The sequence below is a fragment of the Sinocyclocheilus rhinocerous genome, unplaced genomic scaffold, assembly GCF_001515625.1.
Source record: "Sinocyclocheilus rhinocerous isolate Xijiao unplaced genomic scaffold, SAMN03320098_v1.1 scaffold1004, whole genome shotgun sequence".
NCBI classification, from domain to species: Eukaryota; Metazoa; Chordata; class Actinopteri; order Cypriniformes; family Cyprinidae; genus Sinocyclocheilus; species Sinocyclocheilus rhinocerous.
In genome coordinates, this window is record NW_015627248.1 from 1,734,347 (window position 1) to 1,759,001 (window position 24,655).

At 36.6% G+C, this 24,655-nt stretch overlaps 1 protein-coding gene across 1 annotated transcript in view; it reads left to right on the forward strand.

The window, feature by feature from the left end:
- LOC107725608 (protein TALPID3-like) overlaps positions 1–24,655 on the forward strand; it is a 128,526-nt gene that overhangs the window by 86,197 nt on the left and 17,674 nt on the right. The window contains exons 22-30 of the mRNA XM_016534936.1: positions 1,313–1,491; positions 1,582–1,726; positions 1,838–2,009; positions 3,259–3,533; positions 4,230–4,306; positions 4,750–4,875; positions 5,414–5,603; positions 7,861–7,985; positions 9,900–9,975. Coding sequence (XP_016390422.1) covers positions 1,313–1,491; positions 1,582–1,726; positions 1,838–2,009; positions 3,259–3,533; positions 4,230–4,306; positions 4,750–4,875; positions 5,414–5,603; positions 7,861–7,985; positions 9,900–9,975 — 1,365 coding nt within the window. The remainder of the gene's footprint in view (positions 1–1,312; positions 1,492–1,581; positions 1,727–1,837; positions 2,010–3,258; positions 3,534–4,229; positions 4,307–4,749; positions 4,876–5,413; positions 5,604–7,860; positions 7,986–9,899; positions 9,976–24,655) is intronic.

The following is a 24,655-nucleotide window of genomic DNA, read 5'->3' on the forward strand; positions in this document are numbered from 1 at the left end:
AGTGTCTGCGAATGAGAGCAGTGCATTTGTCAAGCGTGTCAGCATGCAGCAAGATTGTATTTCCTCATTAAAACACGATTGCTTGTGCTCAGCCCCTCTACTCCTCCTCCGCTCCATCCTTCCGTCTCTGTCGCGTCACTTCTGCTCAGTCGGCGAGGAGGTCCTGCCTCATTAATTCTCGCTTTCGTTTAATAGAAAGATCAATGATGTATCAAATTTGCAGAGGAGGCTCGCGGCAAACTGTTGTCAGCAATATTCGCAGACTGACTGGACTCTTCCTCCTGTAGAGGAACTGTATATGTGTTTGAACGCAGACAAAAGGAAACGAGGCCCCTGCCAAGAATGTCAGTTCTGTATATTAGCTTTTTAATACCACCGGTCCAAAATGCTTACGGGTGCAAGAATTCAGAATAGGCTGGATGAGAGGTAAAGCGAGTCTCAAATTGGTTATTTGAAATTACTTTGCTGGCAAACTCAACTTGCCAGAAGGGCTTCATGGGAAAACTTCTGAATATTGTGGGAATGCCAGGTTTGCAGATATTAAGTGCATGCGTTGTTATTATTTTTTGGATGCACATTATGAGTTTTAGCTCTTTAAATGGATGTGAAATTTGATATTAAATAATAGCAATGACCTTGTTGAAAGTGGTGATAGGTCAGACCTGTGGCCTAGCGGTTTTAGATCCAGGTTTGAATCCAGGGATGCGTGTCATTATCCCATTGCCCAAAACACATTGCATTTCTTTTAAACCCTTCTATTGTCTTTATCGATAAAACTATGGTAAAAAGAATTATTTAGTCAGCATAAAGCCATAAAGTTACGTGATAGAAAATCGTGTTAGCTCCATACTCCATCATCAGCCCTGTCAGAAGACAAGAAGTAATATAGCTTTAATTTATTTTATTTCAACAATTTCTATTTAACAATAACAACACTGATGTGAAAACAACTGCAACCGTTAGTATGGTCAATGTTAGTATTGGTCAGTTAATTTTGTTATATGCTTTTGCAATTTTTATTTGTTTTTTTAGCTTTATTTCAACGACTTTTATTTATTTTTAACAATAACAGCACTTTTGCTAGGATTGGTCAGTAATGTTTTTAAGGTGGATCTTAGGAAAGAGTCCATTCTGTTTGTCTTTTTGCTGTCATTAAATTGCTTCAGCCTACTCTTTAGATATCAGCATTGAAAAACCCGCTTTAGCTGACCGCTGCTATGTACTTATGACTGTAACCTTGTTAACAAAAGATGCCAAACCATGTCCCACGTACACCAGGTAATCCTCCTCTCTCTGTGTGTTTGTGTGGCAGTGAAGGCCACAGGTGGTGGTGGGCTTCAGTTGTTTGTGGACACAGGGGTACCAGTGGACTCGGAACTCATAAGACAGTGTGTAAATGAAGTGCTGGCTGAAACCGCTGCAGTAATGCTGGGACAGAGAGAGATGCAGATAGCGCCCGCTGCCCCTGTCCAAACACAGGATGCTCAGGAGGTGCTGGCATCTAAACACACTCTCATTCATCCACGATGATGTTAATACTTTTACTACTCTAAATGTGGTAATATTGTGCTAATATTGCAGGAGGTGTCTACGGTACCAACACCTGCACCCACTCCTGAGCCAGGCTCGACGGAGCCGCTGTCTCCTGTCAGAACCCCTGATCTTTCCGAGCATCTTTCTTCAGTTTTGTCCCCCAAAGAAAACCATCAGGGATCTGCTTCATCAGGTCTGACAGTAATTTTAATGAACATACCAAATCACCATCTATTTGTAAAAGTGTTAGCACAGTTGTTTACACACATCACTCAGCGCTACAACCATTCTGCCTTTGTTTCAGGTCCAAATAGAATTCCTGTGGGCACACCGGCTACCACACCAATCCCATCTCCCACCAGGGTGGCCACACCCTCACCTCCTCCAGCCAATCAGAGCCCAGATTCAGGAACAGAGCTCCCCCTGGAGGAGGAAGAACCACACAGCGAGAGGCAGGAACAGCCTTCAGCATCAGTGTATGTCTAAATATTATTGTTTCATTCTGCTTTATTCTTGTTATTCTTGCATGAAATATTCAGGCAAGGTAAATAACACATGCACTATTCATTTTATTTGTGTAGAAAAGCAAGGGCTGTTATTAAAAGCTATCGTTCAATCATTGGTAGAATCATGTTTGAGAAACAGTTTATTTTTTACTAGCAGTAGAAAATAGGTAATGTCTGTACCTCTAAATGTATAGTAGGTCTAGTAATGAATTTTGTGAGGCCCATTGAGGATGTGATATATAGGCCCACAGTGCCACCTGCTGTTAACAACAGTAAATACTGTATATGACTAATTCTAGAAACACGGGACAAAATGTCCACTTTTAAAAGAAAGAGATGATCACTAGAAACACAGATGGACTATTTCATTTGATTTTATGTTTTTTTAAATTATAACATCACTCACCACCACTCAAACCACCTGTCTTCAGACCGTAAGTTGGTGCTTCATTTAGAATAAAATATAAATTGAACTTTCACTTATATGGTCTGACAGAACAAATTATTTAATTTAAAAAACATCAATTTTATTAGGATTAAAAGCTGTGTTCCTACTTTTTATAGATATAGATTTGTAGCTATGTATGAAAACGTTTATAAAATCAGGTAATATTTCGCCTGCTTTGGGTTCAGCAAGGCTCAACACAGACATTATTTATTTATTTTTAAGTTTTTTTAAATAATTATTTTTATACCCATATCTTGTGTCTTTTGTGTGATGTGTTAATTCAGTGTTTTAAATAAACTGTTTGGGATTTTTAGATAACTGTTCTCTTTTAAAGTAGGTATTAGCAGTTAGCAACACCTGAAGAACAAAATAGCAGATGCATTTAGTTCATGTCTGATATGTAAAATTTTATTAGGACCGTTTTCTGTAGTAGGTGGAGCTGAACATTCATCCTGTCATCTCAGTTAACTAGATTTGTGTATATTTTTGTAAATATTTAACAATATTTTTGTGCCTTACATTACTGACCCATATTGATTAGTAGGAAGCAGTTGTAATTTAGTATTTCATGACTAGTTTCTGTCCTCTCTCTGAATCTAGGAAATAAAAGCCGTTGCTGCTACTTCACCTTTAAGACTTTTACATGTAAATGACTGTTTTCTATTTGTATGGTTAGTAATGTTTTGCTTCTGTGTCGGTGTAGACATGGAGGAATATGTGCCTTTGCTAAGCGTTTCACTCACTAACACCCTCCATCTCTCTCACACGCAGTTTGACGTCAGTAGCCCAAGAGGAAGATGAGGAAGAATCAGTCATCCATTCATCTCCACCTCTCCCCTCCAAACCCAAGACTTCCCCACCTCCTCTTCCTCCTGTGAGCCAGGAACCTCCTCCTGCCACCCCCCTTGAATCCTTCTCTTCCTCCTCCTCCTCAGAGGAGAGCAACTCTAGTTCCAGTGTGACTGTCACGGAGACGCAGACGCCAGCCAGACACATCTCAGAGGGAGAGCTGCTGCTCACTCACGGCCAGATGGCGGCAGTCAGAGGTACACGATCGGTCCGACACACACTCACACAGCCAGACTGATCCAAAACCACACTGTCTGCATAAGCAGCTGCCTTCTAAGGACAAGATGGACGTTTATAAATGAATGGGCTGCATCTCACAAACCCACAAGCCTGAATGTATTATTTCATTATTATACAAGTAATACAGTATATACTTTTTGTATTTTATATCTTGTTTTTGAAAGAATGATTTCTGAAGGATCATGTGACACTGAAAACTGAATTCAGCTTTGCCATCACAGGAATAACTTACATTTCAGAATATATTTAAATAGAAAACAGTTATTTTAAATTGTAATAGTACTTAACAATATTGCTATTTCTACTGCATTTTTTGATCAAATCAGAATCAGAAAGAGCTTTACAAGGAATTCGTCTTGGTGTAATAAATAAAAATGACCAATATGGTTTTGATAAGTTATTTACAGATGCACAGTCCTGAGATGTGTTATGTATTGTTCAAGGCTGCAAATAAATGCAGCCTTTTTGAGTATATGAGACGTCTTTCAAAAGCATTAAAAATCTTTTATTCCAAACTTTTAATCATATATATTTGTTCAATTTTGCCTTCAATACTTTGTAGTGTGCCTATGATGCCTACATTTGTTGTTGAGTTTATAGGCTCTTTTTTTATGCATTTTGTTCTTGAAAATACACTTTTTTTCCTTCCCCAGTTCTGGAAGAGGAAGGAGTCCTTCTGCCTAATTTAATGACCAGCCTGAACAGTTCCCTGCATGGAGTCCAAGATATGGTAAATGTTTGAACGCAAAGAGTCTTAGCAACAGACCCAAACACTTTTGTGTTTCCTCACCATTTCTTAAACCAAATGGAATGAAATAATAAGACTGTCATGGTTAAACATGAACTGACAATTTCAGCTTAGGGTTTGAGCTTTTAGCCAAAGGTTAGAGATTCAATCCCAATGAGAACTGGGGAGACAGCCAGTAACACAGTTATTGTTGATATAACAATCATCTGTGATGATTGGCAATGTGAAAACCGCTAAATCTGATCAGTATTTCCATTTCATTTTGGATAGTGGATGTGTAGAAAAAACCTCATACAGTGATAGAATTCATTATAATTGTTAAACAACACATTGTTTAATAAAATAACACCACAAATATTTTCCAGGTGTATATACATTAAATCAAGTGCACTGATTTTATACAAACACTTTGGTCTTTTTGTCAGGATTACGATCCGCCCAGTGAAGGTCAGGTGATCGGAGCTCCACGCCTTCCTGCTCATCATGATCCCGTCCTGTCTCTGTTGGCCAGAATGGAACGCGGCCCTGTCAGCCAATCAAAGCAGCCAGAGGTATCATGTGACTTTCACATTCGCTAATGATGTTCAAATCAAGAACAAATAATTTTTTTGAACTAGTTCTTTTGAAAGATTTGGTCAAACTAATTTGTTTGTGAAGCTGATGTGCAGAGCATTTGTAAATTACTCCATTGTGTGTGTATAGAGAGAGAGAGAGAGAGGCAGTTGTTTATTTTTATTTTTTTATACTGAAAATAATAATTATATATATATATATATATATGTTAATATGAAAATTATTATATAAAATATTGACTGGGAATATTTACTTCAATTTTACTTTGTTAAATCTTTTTAAACATTAATAAAAAACATAAAGCTATTGCTGTCAACATTTTATAAAATAATTGTAATTATTGTCAATTGTTTTTTATTGTTACAACATTTGTATAGAATTTTTCTCTGAACATTTCTGCAAACACTAGCTTATGTCTTATTGACAGATTGTTAGTTCTGCTCTTATCCAGTAGGTGGTGCTAGAGGATGTTTAAAAAAGGACACATGATCACAATAATTCATCTCTCTTTCTCAGAGATGGTGGGAGGAGGAGAGCAGTGGAGAGGTCAGTGAGGGTCAGAGACCTCTTCTGACGACCGCAGCGGAGATTGTGCTGACCGGACACTCACTCATGGATCAACAGAGATGCACACAGCACAGATCCACAGAGATCTCACCACACGCCACACTCTCATCACCTGGACAAGTGCTCGCCGACCACACGGGTAAGAAACATCACTCAGACAATCAACACACACAGACTGCACTTTTACAATAGTAAATAAATAAATAAAACTTGACTCAGAATTTATTGACTTTTTTACGTCACTTGCCTTAAGCAATAACAGTTAAGCCAGTGTGATATGTTAAAGGTTTCTATGTGTGACGCATGTATTACAAACATATAAACGTCATTTCACTTTTTTACATTGTTTTTCCTGTCGCCATTAATCTCTCTTTTTGCCCATCAACTCCTGCGGCGCCATTTGGGTGGCCACGTCCCCTTCCTGTATGGCTTTGGCAGTGTTACTGGCCCTCCGTGGGTCGTCTCTAATGGGGCATGTCTCACACTACCCGTGTTATATGGACACAGGGAATTAAGCTGTTTTTGCTTCAGATTCTGTGTGTGAAAGAGCGAGCTGAGGCTGACACAGGGGAAGCCAGGCGGTCTGGATACTTCATCAGAATTCAGGCTCAGGGAACCAGGCGGAAACGAATCCCACTCCCACTCTGAGCATCCTCTTACACAGCCTGTGAACAGCGTCCAAACACAACCGCAAAGACGCTGCGCTCTCCCACTAATGCTTATTCCATTATTCCCTTCGCTATTTGCGTCCTTCTGCTGAAGTTACAAATGAATTTAAAGTAGAGATCGACTAATAATGTTTTTTATTTAATGCTGGAAACTAAGATGCAGAACTGATATATAGTTATTTTATTTGTGCCTTTAAATGCAATGCTAAATAAATAACTAATAAATAACCATTAAATTCCGTCAATAATAAACTATCTGCATTATTACTGATGGAATTTTATGGTTATTTATTAGTTATTTACTTGGTATTGCATTGAAAAGCAAAATAAATAAATACAATAATTACTACAATTCAGTTCTGCATTAATAATAATAATAATTATTATTATTAGGGAATATTGAATAATTTTCTCAACTTTGTTACCTCATCAAATAATTATCTGTAATATGAATGTTATATAATAATAGTCATAATAATAATAACAATTATTATTATTATTATATTTAGTTAAGCAGAAGATTGGACATCATGAAGGGAATTATCTAATAATTATTATTATCATCGTCATCATCATTATAAATATTAGCAAATTAAATAAAAAATTATCCATAAAATGTATTATCTGATATAAATTAATATTAATACTAAATGTTTATTATTGTATTCGTTTTTTAAAATGTATAAAATGTTTATAATCTCTAATATTTATTGCATTATATTTATGGTTACGTTTTGCAACCTAAAGACTCATAAATTTATTTTAATATTTGTTTTGGGCTATGTCTAACTGTTTAGCTTAAAATGCTGTACATTTCTCAAAGGTTGAGTTTACCCGAAAATTGGTCAAGTTTTAATTGGGGGGAAAAAATAATTCTAGCGAAGAGTAAAATCTGTGTTGAGCTTATTTTGGAGTAAATATTAGTTTCATATCATGTTCGGACTTGAAACGCTGAATTTTAGTTTTTGAATAAAACCTGTGTTGGGCTTATTTGGAGTCAATATTTGTTTCGTATCGTGTTTCAAAAGTGAAATGTCACAGTTTGGACTGTCCAAAACCTCACATTGAAAAGAAATGTATGCAAGTCAATAAGCGTTATTAAGCAGCAGAGATGTTTTGGAAAACACCGGCCTGCGTTTTAAATGTTTGCTGTTAAATGTTTAGTGTACTTAGAGCTTCTGCTGTCCAAAAGTGTGTGGACGGTACATGTAAGTTATGAGTCCCGGGCAACAGAACGCCGGTGTAGAATCCAAACCTCTTCCTGTGTTGGCCTAAACCAATATTTACTCAAAGCCAAGATCGCTCTGCTCACAGTAAAAAGAGCTTCAGTGTTGCTTAGAGACTAGTGCTGCCAAAGAAAAAACACGCACCCCAGCAGCACAGACAAGAGTTTATCCTTGACCGAGCGAGAATTTAATGCTATTTTGCTTCCCTCTCAACTGCAATACAGTCCTCATAAGAGACAAATCAAAGCTGCTCGAAGCATCACGTTCAGCCTGCCGAGACCATTGTAGAATGTGTAAACATGTTACAGGCTATCAAACTGCAAGTATACGTCACAAGATTCTGTTGCTGTATGTATGCATAATTTATTGATAGAGTTATGACCAGTATGGTATTTTTACTGTGTTGGTTGTTCTTGGGCATTGAGAACATTGAGTATTTGCAAATCATACTGTACTTTGCACGCTGTCTGAAATATTCCTGTGTTGTATCCATGACAACCAGGTGCAGTGGTTGAAGACTGTGGGCTGTCAGTGAACCTCAGGTCATTGGAGAAACAGAAGGAAGCTGAGGTTTATCATCATGTGGTGACTGTCTCCTCCCCTCATCCACAGGACACACAAAATCAGGCAAGTTCTCTTACCTGCCCTGCTGTAGACAGAGTCTGAATTAAAGCAGCACTATGTAACTTTTGGCGCTCTAGCGGTTAATAAACAGTACTGCACACATCCCGCGGAAGAACATTCCAACCGGAGCTACTTCTCTAAGTTTATGTCTATGGCGATTCACGCAGGTATGTGTTACTCCGCAGCGGTGACGACCCGACCAGGCTACAATAGTCCAAATATAAGTACTTATTATAAGTGTACCGTAGTGATTCGGAAGATGAATTCATGATGTACTCGCTCATTATATACAATTTGCAAATTTTGAACACAGAAAAAGTTACATAGTGCTGCTTTAAGAAGTAAGAGTTACATTTCTGCTTAAATTATAAACAGGAAGCACACCAAAGAAGATGTTGACACCGTATAATTGCATTTATTACTGTTAACAAACATTATTATGTTTGAATACATCTTTTGTCACAGGATACAGCTTGAATGTGACCATTAGGATTTGATTGGATCGTGAACATTTTTCCTTATCTGTGTTGCCTTGGTGACATCAGCAGAAAAGTAATTTCATAAGCTGAGAAAGTTATTGCTTGTCATTGAAAGATTACTATTGACACCACAGGCATTTGTTATAAAGTGTTGTTGATTGTCTAATGATTCAAAATGTGATGAAACTCATATATTTTACACCACCTTTCAAAAGTTTGGGCTTGGTTAAAAAAATGCATTTATTAAATCAAAAAGTCTTTATGCTCATCAAGGCTGCATTTATTTAATCAAAATACAGTAAAAAAAAAAAAATAATAATAATATTGTGAAATATTATTGCAATGCAAATAACTTTTCTATTTGAATATATTTTAAAATGTAATTTATTTTAAAACTGGGATATAGTTTTTTCTGCATTTGATGAATAGAAAGTTCAAAATAACAGCATTTGTTTGAGATGGAAACCTTTTGTAAAAATTTAAAATGTAAATGTTTACTGTCACTTTTGATCAATTAAAGGCCTTGCTGCGTAAAAGTAATATTATTATTTTTATTTTTTTTTCAAAAAGAAAAAAAACATCTTACTGACCCCAGATGTATAAGAAATATATTTTTATATATTTGGTATATTGATGAATTTTAAACATATAAAAAATTAAGAATAAACTCTGACAATAATAGAACCAGTAATTAAAAAAAACAAAAAACGATTTTAATAGGTTTGTATGTTCTAGATTTTATTCTATTCATATATTTATGAAATGACTGTTTCTATACAGTTGCTGGTTCTGCCCCTCAAATCTGATTGGCTGAGCAACATTCCAAAATGTTTATATTAATCTAACAGTACAGGGACTTTTAACTTTCAGACAGACTGAGACCCGATAGTGCTCTTCTGTGATTGCTTAAAGGGATAGTTCACCCAAAAATGAAACTTCTGTCATCATTAAATCATTCATCAGTCAATGGGGACCAGCAGCTGTTTGGTTACCAACATTTAAAAAATATATATCTTCTTTTGTGTTCAACAGAAGAAAGAAACTCATACAGGTTTGGAACAACTTGAGGGTGAGTACATGATGACAGAATTTCCATTTTTGGGTGAACTTATTAACTTATTTAAAGTTTATAAAGTGGTATGCGAGGGGTGGTTATCTCTGCAGTATTTAGTGATGTCTGCTCAGGCGAAACCTCTGTCCCTACTTTTCTCTTAATCGCAAAAACAAAGCAGTCTCTTTAGTGGTGTGTGGAAACTCCTGAGACCCTCATTAACCCAGAATTCTCGGTCTGTAGGTCGCCCATATGTGGGGATTTGCCCCCCTGAATGAAGGAGATTAAAACAATGTTCCTGTATAATCCCTCTGCATACAGTGTCCACCCGACGCCCCTCTCCTCCGCTATTGTTCTTGTCTCATCTCCTCTCATTTTTTTGTTTAGAGCTCCCAGACGGCACAGGCGGTCCACAGACCTGCACCAATCCTGGTGAGGCAGTACCAAGACAAAGAGGAACCAGGTACAAATACATGTACACACACAGTACCTAATGTTTAGAGTCAAGGGTGGTCTGAAAAAAGTTTGTTTGCTCCTAAAAGTCGCAGAATAAACATTTAGAAGATATACACATTTATGACTCTGACGTTAACCGAAGTGAAAAAATTAAAAAGGAACGTGTCCCACCCAAACTTCCTGTTTTAACAGGAAATACGTAAACACTGAAGGAAAAAGACAACTGCAACTAGTCAAACTGTTTCCTGGGGTCTTTAAACGGGCTGCTAATCCAGGTGCCTGTTAAATGAGTAAAAGTTAAGGGTTAAGTGGTGGCTAGGGTGTTCTTAGGTGGTCACTAAGTGATTGCTGACTGACCCAAAACTCCAATTTAATGTAGGTCTGTGATCATTTTTTACCTTTTTTTTTTACGTTTAAATTCAATATTGAACATTTTCATTTTGTATCACAAAGCGTGCAGGACGACTACAGCTCAACCCCTCTTCAGTAAAATTATGCAGTTTGCTTTGCAGCCTCTAGGTGGCAGTGTACCTATGGGCAACACTGTCTGCATTGTTCTTTTGTCTTTGTCAGAGCCTGACTGTCCACTTGTGTCTGATTGTGTGTCCTCATGTCTGGGCATCAGGGGTCCAGAGATGCTGGAGTCACCTTTTAAAACTTCAGGCAGGTGTGAAGGGGCACAACAGAAGACAAATATCTTTATGACAGTAGCCGCTGAGATGCCATATGCATCATTTAGTTTGAAGGCTGGGCTGAACCAGTAGGACAAGGATAAATGCCTGCATCCCATAAGGACAGGTGGAGTGTTTGCATACATACATTTATGCAAAATAAACTGTCATAGTTATAATGCCACGACCATAAACATATTAACATAACAGTGTAACTCTAAATGGCTCTAGATGCAAGAAACTTTGACTAGCATTATAAGTGAACAGGATCGTGACAGAGAGATGAGTGTCTGTTGGACATTAGAGTGCTGTATGTGTGCAGATGCAGGACAGAGCTGCAGATTAGACATAATGAAATCTATCCTGAGAAAGCGCTCTCTCTCCCCAGTGCTTTTTATTAAGTCTTACATACGAGAACATTGTGAACTCCAGTGCACGTCCTAAACTATTTACCCCAGTTTGCTGACAAAAAACACCTCTGTCTCTACAGCTGCCAATTTTCCCTCTTTCGTAAATTGTTTCTCTTGTTTCCCTGTGGTGAATTTGTATTACATTCTCTCTTACAAAACATATAGATCAGACTGTGAAATTATCTATCTATCTATCTATCTATCTATCTGTCTGTCTGTCTGTCTGTCATTCTATCTATCTATTTTTTGTTTGTTCGTTCTGTCATTCTATCTATCTATCTATCTATCTGTCTGTCTGTCTGTCATTCTATCTGTTATTCTATCTATCTATTTTTTGTTTGTTCATTCTGTCATGCTATCTATCTATCTATCTATCGTTCTATCTATCGTTCTATCTATCTATCATTCTATCTGTCTTTCTTTCTGTCCATCTATCTATCTATCTGTCTGTCTGTCTGTATCATTCTATCTATCTATTGTTTGTTTGTTCGTTCTGTCATTCTATCTATCTATCTATCTATCTATCTATCTATCTGTCTATCTATCTATCATCTATCGTTCTATCTATCATTCTATCTATCTATCGTTCTATCTATCTATCGTTCTATCATTCTATCTGTCTGTCTGTCTGTTGTTCTGTCGTTCTGTATTTTGAATGATAAGTGCTTAAGGCTTATGCAACCTACAAACTTCCTGGCTTTTCAGTATAACTTTTCAAGTTTAAAAACAATTTTCCTTCTAGTTCTAATTTTAATTAACAAAAATTCATTTTTATAATCACTTATGCATGTGTACAATAAGCCCTAATGCTGAGTGACATTCCAGTAAACCTTGAAAATTGGCCTTTTCTTTGACTTCTGTGTTCTGCATCCCTCCTTCTTCCCTCTGCCATTTCACTCCTTCCTTTATTCATTTCTCATTTCTGTTCCCCTCTCATCTATTAGTTCAAATTTTCTGCTGTGTCTTGCTTACCCATATGTATTTGACATATAGTTTATTCAGGCGCACTGTTTCAGTGCCGCCTGTCGCGTGTGATTAGTGTGTGATGAGAGCCAGTGTGTGCTGACGGGTGAATGGATGTGATTAGTCTTTGAACGTCAGCTCGTTCTGTGTCATTACATTTGCTCCGAGGATTTTCCCTTTTTCTCTCTCAGTGTGTAATTTGACGCACCAGTGAAACAGCAGAAAGACCGGAGGTGCACCTGTGTTTGAGTGCCTGCAGTTAGTTTGCAAATTGCCTGGACATTATGTACGTCCACATGTGCATGCATGCATCTGTTTGAGAGCCCTTGTTTGGTATCCATTTAAAGGGATAGTTCACTTTAAAATAAAAATTCATTTATTTACTCACCCTCAAAAAATGTTTCTAAATGTTTTTTGTCCATATTAGGAAGGCCAATGTGGTCCCATGTTGTTTTGGACACCACTGACTTCCATTATAAGGGCAAAAACTTCTTTTGTGTCCCACAGATGAAAGAAAGTCAGATTTGCAACAGCATTCCTTTTTTTGGTCCCTTTAAAGCAGACGTGGTGCTGTTGTAGAAATCACTTGCTGTTTTGCTCAATTACACTGATATTTTGTTCTGGTCATGAAGCTAATTACAATAAACAGCCCATATACATTGACAAAAGCCTCTTTGTTAGGTCTTTTCTATCACTTTCTCATCAGTGCTCACACAAGCAACCGCTTAGGAGTTTATAAAGGAGGTGACCGCACTGAAAGTCTTCGCTGAATTTCACACTGCAATTCTATACTGTAAGTACATGACATTAAAGCCTTTTAGTCACAGCTTTAGCCAAGATGAAGGGCCTTGAACAAATAGAGCTTCTGTGACTGCGATCTGTACCTCTGCCCGATCTACAGATGGGCCAATTGTGTTGTCTAATAAAAGGCGTAGTGTGGTACTGTACAGCCAGATCGGTTCAGACATGACCTGGGCAGCATCCCCTGGTTATACAGCTGCTCTCTCTGATGACTATCTCTCTATTTGCCTATTAGAGAATGGCTGCTCTGTTCAAGCGTCCCAGTTCAGCTTGTAGCCGTTACATTGACGGGGTAAAGAGATTTAAAGATGCTTATATAATGGTGGTTGGTGAAACTCCTTGAGGATATGGCAGATGGAGTCTTCGTAATTGGTGTTTATATAATTAGACTCTGCTGCCATTTCATTGGTTCGCCCCGTGTATTTTACTCTATGCTAATATTTTTAATCATAAAATAAAATAATACATCAATGATTGATTTATATATAATAAAAATTATCTGAAAAAAATACATTTTTACATTTAGTGACGTAACCGGTGTTGCGGCTTAACACCGGTATAACCGTTAGCACCGTCTATCGCGGCAAGCCTAATATAGATATATATATATATATATATATATAGTTTTTTTATTTTTATTATGTTTTATTTTTGACTATTCTTAGATTTAGATTATATTTGCAAATCTAATGCTCGCTTAAAGTTAATCTTTAAAAAAACAATGCTAATTAACATGTAATTAGTAAATCTTAAAATGAAAATCCATCTTTTATAATTTTATACTTTGACTATCATACTTAGTTATAATGTGTAAGTACACTTGTGGCATTTAAAAATACTTATATTTTTATTGCATTTTATTTAACACAAAAACAAATGTGAAAATACATTGTTTTTGTCCATTTTTGTGATGTGTATTCAAAGAGATGGTGCACAGAAATGGAAAGTTGCACAACCCATAAAAGAATCTCTATCCTGAGGTGAAAGTGGACATCCGTTGAACACTGGGCTCTTGTGTGTGAAATATTGGCCCCTCTGTGGAGCACAGGAAGGGGTTGAGGGCACACATCACACACACACACACACACACACACACACACACACAGCCTGCCTCTCGAGGGCCATGCAGATAAACTGTTTCCAAGCTGTTCGGCCGTTCTGTTTTTACTGGGATCAAAACATCATTCAAGAAGCCGGGCTTTCCAGGAGAGCCGTATTAACCCCAGCTCTGTGTGAGCTCTCTTTCTTCATCCGTCATGTCCAGTTCTTCACTATAACGATAACATACCTACAGCTACGTGTGGTTAGGCAAAGTATGCATACTCCAAATGAGAATAGTGTACTGTGTTTTAACTACTATGTGACTTGCATGAATGTGGTACAGAATTTTGATGCTGATTTGAGCTTGTTGTTATGCAAAGCATGCAGGAATAATCACGCTTCGATGAAGTCACCATGGGCTGGTGTTTCTTTTCTCGGCTTATTCTCATTGGTGTGAGAATGTGGATATTTTCTGCACTTATATAGTCACTTTTGCACTTAAAGCATGCTTTAGTTTTTACTTTAAAGTTGAAATTTCACAAGCACAAAGTAGATGATAGGTTGCCAAGGACTAAAGTCAAGTATAATATAATATACGGTATATTCAGAAAATATTTGACCCCAAAACACAATTAACAATCACAGAATACTGTGTAATAAGTGTTCTTATAGATCCTCAAGGATGAATTAAACTAATCATTAAAACATTTAGGTCATTGCAAAAATATACATATATGTTCATGAAATGCTGTTCTTTTGAACTTTCAAATCCAAATGAACATTAGAATTAGGGTTGGGTGGTATGATGGTATATAACGTTACCGCGAAATAAAGTGTCTATCGTTAGAGATTTTGCTATATTGTGTATTCCACAGTATGCAAATATATCTGCGTAACATAGTACTACTTAAATGTTATACACCTTTGAGTGATAAGGAAACATGCAATGAATGAGAAAATAAAGAGTGGGACGCACTTGGTAGAGTTATTAAGTGCGATAAACAGTGAAAAAGAACTCAATGCGGTGCTCGCGCTGACTGACACACAGCCGAAGCGCGCGCACTGAAAGCCCCTCTCTCGACAGCATGCGATCGCGAAAACAGATCTCTTTCGTGTTTTATTGTGCTTGAACGGTTAAATACGCACACAGTTATGTCATAATGCCCGTCGTGTGGAGTATTCAAGTAAACACAGTCAGCTATATGTTAAATAAATGTAAAACAGTTGTGTGAAAACCGTATGTGTTTTAGTATATTGGATCCATGCAATCGGTCTTAAAGGGACAGCAGCCTTATTTACCTGCTGCTGTCTGTCATTATTAATGTTAATCGTGTTTGATTGATACAGTGAAGACTATGCAGTGTTTTATTTATACACTTTATTCCATTTCTGTAATACTTCTTATTGCATGTTAACCAACTGTAGCTGAATAAATTAAAAGTTTATTTCATATTTATTTGTTCTGTTGTGCTTGTAATTTGCTTCTTTTTCTTAATTTTAATAACAAAAATAAAATAAAAATAGCTATATCGAGGCACATATCGTTATTGTGAGAAATTAAATTTCTCATACCGTGAAATAAGATTTTGGTCATATCGCCCACCCCTAATTAGAATGATTTCTGAAGGGTCATGTGACACTGAAGACTGAAGCTTTGCCATTGCAGAAATAAATTAGAATATAAATATTATATTTAAATTAAAATTTAAATTAAAAAAATTATAAATGTAAAAATATTTTAAAATATCATTATTTTAAATTGTTTCACAATATTACTGTTTTAACTGCATTTTTCATCTAATAAACATTTGAATGGTAGTGTATATTATTTGTTTGCATATATGGAATTATTTTAATTCTGGCAATGTTTATATTCAATTTGAAGGGTCAGACAGAAACGACTTTTCAGTGTAGCAAACCTTGACTTATAAAAGTAGGATATATGACTACTTTAATGTGTATTACGTTATTGGTATGGTCATTTATATTAGTTTAATTGAACTACAAATAATAATGTTATGCCTTTATATATGCTATAGAAAAAGTGCATCTTTGGTTTCACTTAAAATCAGCTTGATATCTCTATGATGTCCTCTGAAGCTGGTGTTACTCTATAATTCGTTGCATTATTAATGTTTTTGTTTCAGTTTAAGCTCGCCGTGTGGCGTGATCTCGTGTTTCCTCTTCAAACAGCAGTCTAACGCAAACAAACAGTACACACACTGAGACGCTGTCTCCGCTTTTCACTTCTCATCACACAGCTCCTCACGGGGAGGCTGCTTTAAACAGAGATGAGAGGAGAGTATTAACCCGATGTCTGCTCTCAGGTTTGTGGTCAAAAGAAGGACAACTTGAGTGTGTTTGTTTAAACAACTCACCCGTTGGCTGATAGCCCACAATTTATAGCGTATTTGTGTGTGTGTGTACAGTTTTGCGTCATCACAGGTCTATTATAAGTGGTGTTGTTTGGCCTCGAAAGTTTAAAAAAAGAAAAAGGCGCCACATGAGATGAGAACTTAATTGACTGATAAGTTTAAATTATATATAAACATTTGCCATAAATGCTGTGTGTTCATCCGTGGCAGCTGTAAAGAGCTGTCGACAGCTTTGCCGCTTTAAAAAACCCCAGCCACAAACAGGCCTGAAATTGATGCTAGGCTTTTGCAATGTTATTCTATTAAAGCAGGAAGTAAAGGAATAACAATCAAACCCAATGAAAGAATAACAAACCAGCGAGAAAGTTGGATTCTCTCTTTGTCCTCACGCAGACACGCACCAACCCATCCCCCTGCAGTACTATGAGTAAACTCATGGTCCAAGAGCTCTGGAATAACATGCTACATAAACAAGCCTGAAGAGCTGAGGTGAAGACAGCCAGTCTCAGTTTTGCAGTCACCCAGAACCCCTCAATGCAGAGATGAATGAATAGAACAAGACAGTAAAGACAGGGAAGCTTTTGAACGCGGCCTTCTGCTGCAAATAAGACCCGTCTGGTCCAGATATGTCATCTCTGTGAACCGTAACGCTCCCGTGTTGATCTCTATGTCTGTGAGAAGAATTGAGTACTGGCCTTTTACTTACAACAACACAGAAAATGGCGGGAGAAACCATCTTGCTCTAAACAAAACAATTAGAGGGCTGCAGGCTTATCTGGACTTACTGCGTGTTTTTATTTGTGCTGTATTTGTAGTCACGTGACTAGTCGACTTCACATTTCCCACAAAAATACTGACAAGAAGAAGAGCATCTCAGAGTGATGTTTACTGGTTCTTGATATGCTCTTTCCCACACAGTTTTTTATGTGACAAATTTGACCTGAACAGTGAAAGTCAACTCCTCTGTTTAAAAATTGCTCTCAAAGATGAAGATTCTCATTTTAACACTGAACTTAATTTGTGTACACTTTGTAGTTTAATAGAGAAGTCATGCAGGACGAGACAAAGCTGCCAAGAGAAAATGATCACATGATCCGTCAGAAATCATTCTAATATGCTGATTTGGTACTTAAGAAACATTTCTTACTATAATCAATCTTGAAAACAGCTGTTCTGCTTATTTTTTTTATTGCAACTTTCCTGTCACTTTTGATCAATTTCATGCATCCTTGCTGAATAAAAGTATTAATTTCTTTCAGAAAAGAAAGTTTTACTCTAAGAGTACATGTATTGTCTCGTTGAATACAATATACATTTTTGAATATTGTAGATAAATTATATTGTAATTCATACTTCCAAAAACCATACCTTTTACAGTTCAACTTTTGTCCTGTTAAATATAATGTATGGTTACTTTCAATTAAGCACATTTTTACATTCCTTTTTCTCTTAAAACCTGTGCATCATGGCACCAACTTTTGCACAGGCAAGCACCCCACTACATTTTCTTCAGAACTTGTAATAGTCTGTAGTTAGCCATCACTTTCATCAAAAAAAAGAAGATACAGTATTTAATTTTATATTTTCATAGTTGGAAAAATAATAGTTGTAACTGTAGTATTTTGGCAGAGACTTCAGTTACCATGGTAAAACCATGGCAAAGTTGTATTTGCAATCAGACTGTGTTGTCTTGTTCTGGTCTAAACGGTTTGTTTTGACAGCAGGGTGTGGTATGACAGTGTCAAGTGTCTGTGTAAGATGGGTAAGTGATGACTGTAGTCGGTCTGTTTGTCTGTAGTTCCACACTGAGTTCTTATCTGCAGTTGATTGACAGAGACTCGCCTAGCCAAGTTCTTGTTTATCGTCATGCTCCATCAAGTTTTCCCATCCCCTGACCTGCAGATGCTGCAGAGCCTTTTCACGCTACAGTTACGGCTCACCACCCTGCAGAGTCACAGCGGTTTAACACAACCGTCACAGGGTTCAGCGGACAAAGCTGAGCACTTTTATGGCTTCAGTACCGCTCAGTTACAGGGATTTTGCAATGGCGTATTAGATGTTGGAATGGTTCACAGTAAAATTACACTAGTCACAGAGCATCCATATGTTTGTAAAGAGGGAGTATAGTAACACTTACTTGAAGTTTGAATTTATAATGCATTTTAAACATATTTTTAATGCATTGAAAGCATAACAGAGCTACAGTGTTTACATACTTATGAAAATCAACCTGCAGATGATTTAGGCTAGTTAGTTGTCTCTGCACATTAATAAAAAAATATAAATTAATAAATTAATATATAATAATAATTATTAAACATGAATAAAAAATACTGAAATTTGAATTTTCATAGCTGTAATTTTTTCATCTAAGTCTTGAATGGAAGGATATATTTGAAATTCAAAGGCATTTATATAACAGTATTATTCAACTATTATCTAACTAAAAAAAGTAACTTTTGTCAAAACAAACTTTGAATTTTTTGTGAAAGTTTTTTTTTTTTAAGTTTTAAAAGTTTAGAAGTTTGAAAGCAAGTATTGTCAAAACAAACTGAAATCTGACTTGACAAAGTCTTGTTTCAAAGTTTAAAAAAAGTTTTAAAAGTCTTGACGTTTAAAAGGCAAGTTTTGTCAAAATGTTTTAAAAGTCTTGAATGGAAGGATAGATTTGAAATTCAAAGGCGTTTATATAACAGTATTATTTCTAACTGAAAAAAGCAACTTTTGTCAAAACAAACTTTGAATTTGGTGTGAAAGTTTTATTTTTATTTTTTATTTTTTTTAAGTTTTGAAGTTTGAAAGCAAGTATTGTCAAAACAAACTTTGAATTTTGTGGGGGGGTTTTTTGTTTTAAAAGTTTTGAAGTTTGAAAGCAAGTATTGTCAAAACAAACTTTGAATTTTGACTTGACAAAGTCTTGTTTGAAAGTTAAAAAAAAAAGTTTTACAAATCTTAACCTGGGTGGATGGATGGATGGATAGATGGATGCTTGATTCTGAACTTCAGAGAAAAGAGCAGACTGTGTGTTTTCTGTAGCAGTGTTGCCAAATTGGCCAGAATGAGTTCCGGACAAATCAATGACTCGTATGGCAATATCTTTCAGCCGCACTACTGAGTAACTCTTGGAAAAAAGCTTCTGACCTTCAAGATTTCAAGATGTGGAAAACGAATCAAGATTTGTCTTTATTTCATTGCACACTAGGAGTTTCTTCTTCTGTATTATGTTTATCAGTGTTCTAAATGCCTGTCAGGGTAATTGTTTGTGTCTAGTTAAGAATAAAACCCTCGTCCAGTTGTTTTGTGGGGGGTTTTTTTGTTTTAAAAGTTTTGAAGTTTGAAAGCAAGTATTGTCAAAACAAACTTTGAATTTTTACTTGACAAAGTCTTGTTTGAAAGTTAAAAAAAAAAGGGTGGATGGATGGATGGATAAATGGATGCTTGATTCTGAACTTCAGAGAAAAGAGCAGACTGTGTGTTTTCTGTAGCAGTGTTGCCAAATTGGCCAGAATGAGTTCCGGACAAATCAATGACTCGTATGGCAATATCTTTCAGCCGCACTACTGAGTAACTCTTGGAAAAAAGCTTCTGACCTTCAAGATTTCAAGATGTGGAAAACGAATCAAGATTTGTCTTTATTTCATTGCACACTAGGAGTTTCTTCTTCTGTATTATGTTTATCAGTGTTCTAAATGCCTGTCAGGGTAATTGTTTGTGTCTAGTTAAGAATAAAACCCTCGTCCAGTTGTTCAGTGTAATCTGAGGAAGGCTTGAGAATCTGATGTCAGTCCGTCCAGCTGTACTGACATGTCTGTGTCTCTGAACAGCTGCAGAAGAGCTCTGCACCAGCAGGCATTCCACGCCACTCACTCAGACCACGCATGTCATTTTATTGTGTCTGTTCAGGAGGACCCTGCATGTTTGAAGTTCCTTGTCATGCCCCAGTTACAACAGTCCTCTTCCATTGACGCCAACTGGCCAACTCATTTCTGTCCTCCCAGAAATGCATGGACAGATACGGTAAATGGTGTTTATCACTAGCAATAAATGTGTCATATTGCGGACTCTTGTGATCTCTATAACAATAGTTTCTGCAAAATACAGTAGTTTCATAAGTTATTTTTGTACCACATCTAAAGTTAATTGATTGATAGTCATTAATTGAATATTTAATTTATTTATTCATTAATTGAATATTACATTTTTTTGTGTCTCTTAATAGTTGTGTGGAAGTGTTGATACATTATACATGTTTTAAGGATTTGATGAACAGAAATTTCAAAAGAACAGCATTTATTTGAAATTTAAATATTTTGTAACTTTAAATGTCTTTTTAATGTCTTATGCTTCTTTGCTGAATAAAAAATAAATAAAATTAATTGCTTAAATATTTCTTATAGACCCCAAACCTTTGAATGGCTGTGCATATAATTTTGTAATATTATGTAGCATTTTATATATTATTTTTTAATATTAATATTTAATTTTATATTCTTTTTGTAATTTAATGTAATTTTCCAATTTTTGCCCATCTTTCACATCATTTACCAAACCCTGTTGCAGATTTTCAGTGAATAATGAATAAACGATGACAGAATTTGTCTTTTTAGCCGAACCACAGTATATCTTTAATTTGCAGTATGTACGCTGTTCATGACTTTCTGTAGTGTGTAAACACTGTGGCTTTGTTTGAGTGGCTTGACATGTTTGACAACTTCTGGCTCCATCAATGGCATGAGTTTGGGGCGGGAACTATCTGTTTATCTGACCAATAGCAGATGAGGCAGTGTTTGGGAAACCTGTTCGAACTCATTCATTATTTTTGCAATTGCTTTTGAAGTTACTCACGGCAGCTTTTAGCCTTCGTCATAAACACTATGTTGTATACATTTTGTTAAAAATTCAATAAAAATAAAAACACTGAACTTTTCCTTGACAGGCTAGAAACTCTCACTCTTTCTTTGCTTTGGGAGATGTTGCAGCAGGCGTATCGTGCAGCCCGTCTCATCCTGTCAAACGTGAGATCAGGCGTAGAGATAAGGTTCCCCTCACAGATGGATGAGTGGAGATGAGAGGGATAGACTTTTGAAAATGAACCGGGTTTGAGTGCGGCTGTGCGCTCCAATAGTCATCACCTCTTCACCCCTGACTCCTCATCTGCCAGACGGAGTGAAGAGGGGGGCTCATCCCTGGAGCAGGGCCGCTTTGATCAGCCGAGCCAGGCAGAGGCGCTAAGCCACGCGGCAGAAGGCCCCATCTCTGCTTTCACTGGTGGAAGAGCAGGCTTTCATGGGAGCGCTCCCGTTACAGTGCGCTGAGGTTTTGTGGGGTTACAGCCTGGGTTTGTGTTTGATCTTGGGCTGAGTGGAAGCTACAGCCGTCCTGTCTGAGCAGATGGACAGATGTGTGTCCTCCTGCATGACGCACACCACTTTACAGGAAACTACAGGCTTCTAGTAATCCAGCTGTTGGAGGATGCAAAGATGACTAGTATTTTGGATGTGATCATGTGAAAATTCAGCTTTGCCATCACAGGAATAAGTTACATTTTAAAATATATTCAAATAGAAAAGAGTTATTTTAAATTGTAATAATATTTCACAATTTTACTGTTTTTATTGTATATTTAATCAGGTAAACGCAGCCTTGGTGAGCATAAGAAACTTTTTAAAAATAGTGAAAAAAATTACCAACCACAAACTTTTGAAACTATTTAAAAATATTATAAATAAAATATAATAATATAGTAAATAAATAAATAAATAACAGTTAAAAATTTATATTCAAATAATGAGTAATAATCACATAATTATTAATAATCACATTGTCATGGTATATACATTATATTTAAAAATTGTGCATATATGTAAAATAGTATTATAGTACATTGTAGCATATGTGATATATAATGTATTTATATGTTTAATATATCTATGTTTTTATTTGATTTGTTTATAAATTTTGTATTTATATTAGATTTTAGTTAGTATCTGAATAGCAAACATTAATTGTAGAGGTGAAGAATACATATATATACAGGGCCTAAAATTAACACTCGCCAAGCGCCAAATGCGAGTAAAAATCAGCGTTGGCGAGTATATGTAACAGTATCAGTCGCCAGTTGGCGGCTACAACTTTTACGAATTATAACAATGCAATGAAGTGAAAACAACAGCCAGTTTTTAGAGATTCGCGGTTTCTGGCATAAGCGAATAAAATAATCTTTTCTGAAGACAAGATCATCGTGATTAGCTGTTCTGTCATAAGCGACGAGCGAATCAAATAATAGGATACAAATGGACTGATAGGGTCAGAGCAGTGTGATGGCCAGCTTGTCCCTAGACACGGTTCTAATAACTTTTACCTGAGAAGATTTTGCTGCTTCATTTCGGAAGATTAACTTTTCCCTTCTTTATTCTTCATAACCTGAGAATGCGGCGACACATACCTGGGGTTACGCCTTGACAACTTCTGGCTCCATCAATGGCATGAGTTTGGGGCGGGAACTATCTGTTTATCTGACCAATAGCAGATGAGGCAGTGTTTGGGAAACCTGTTCGAACTCATTCATTATTTTTGCAATTGCTTTTGAAGTTACTCACGGCAGCTTTTAGCCTTCGTCATAAACACTATGTTGTATACATTTTGTTAAAAATTCAATAAAAATAAAAACACTGAACTTTTCCTTGACAGGCTAGAAACTCTCACTCTTTCTTTGCTTTGGGAGATGTTGCAGCAGGCGTATCGTGCAGCCCGTCTCATCCTGTCAAACGTGAGATCAGGCGTAGAGATAAGGTTCCCCTCACAGATGGATGAGTGGAGATGAGAGGGATAGACTTTTGAAAATGAACCGGGTTTGAGTGCGGCTGTGCGCTCCAATAGTCATCACCTCTTCACCCCTGACTCCTCATCTGCCAGACGGAGTGAAGAGGGGGGCTCATCCCTGGAGCAGGGCCGCTTTGATCAGCCGAGCCAGGCAGAGGCGCTAAGCCACGCGGCAGAAGGCCCCATCTCTGCTTTCACTGGTGGAAGAGCAGGCTTTCATGGGAGCGCTCCCGTTACAGTGCGCTGAGGTTTTGTGGGGTTACAGCCTGGGTTTGTGTTTGATCTTGGGCTGAGTGGAAGCTACAGCCGTCCTGTCTGAGCAGATGGACAGATGTGTGTCCTCCTGCATGACGCACACCACTTTACAGGAAACTACAGGCTTCTAGTAATCCAGCTGTTGGAGGATGCAAAGATGACTAGTATTTTGGATGTGATCATGTGAAAATTCAGCTTTGCCATCACAGGAATAAGTTACATTTTAAAATATATTCAAATAGAAAAGAGTTATTTTAAATTGTAATAATATTTCACAATTTTACTGTTTTTATTGTATATTTAATCAGGTAAACGCAGCCTTGGTGAGCATAAGAAACTTTTTAAAAATAGTGAAAAAAATTACCAACCACAAACTTTTGAAACTATTTAAAAATATTATAAATAAAATATAATAATATAGTAAATAAATAAATAAATAACAGTTAAAAATTTATATTCAAATAATGAGTAATAATCACATAATTATTAATAATCACATTGTCATGGTATATACATTATATTTAAAAATTGTGCATATATGTAAAATAGTATTATAGTACATTGTAGCATATGTGATATATAATGTATTTATATGTTTAATATATCTATGTTTTTATTTGATTTGTTTATAAATTTTGTATTTATATTAGATTTTAGTTAGTATCTGAATAGCAAACATTAATTGTAGAGGTGAAGAATACATATATATACAGGGCCTAAAATTAACACTCGCCAAGCGCCAAATGCGAGTAAAAATCAGCGTTGGCGAGTATATGTAACAGTATCAGTCGCCAGTTGGCGGCTACAACTTTTACGAATTATAACAATGCAATGAAGTGAAAACAACAGCCAGTTTTTAGAGATTCGCGGTTTCTGGCATAAGCGAATAAAATAATCTTTTCTGAAGACAAGATCATCGTGATTAGCTGTTCTGTCATAAGCGACGAGCGAATCAAATAATAGGATACAAATGGACTGATAGGGTCAGAGCAGTGTGATGGCCAGCTTGTCCCTAGACACGGTTCTAATAACTTTTACCTGAGAAGATTTTGCTGCTTCATTTCGGAAGATTAACTTTTCCCTTCTTTATTCTTCATAACCTGAGAATGCGGCGACACATACCTGGGGTTACGCCGCCTAAACGGTGCAGTGAAGTATAGTTTGAAAGGCTGCCCGTTCGGCTGTATACATACACCGAGCCGCTTCAGACAGCTCACCAGTAGCGCTTCAACGCACGAAAACACACACAATCATGTCAAAATGCGCGGTTTTGGCGAGTTACTTTGTAAACGTAGTCTTAAATGAGTTATAAAGTCTTAAAGGAAAGATCATTATTTTGTGTATTTGGT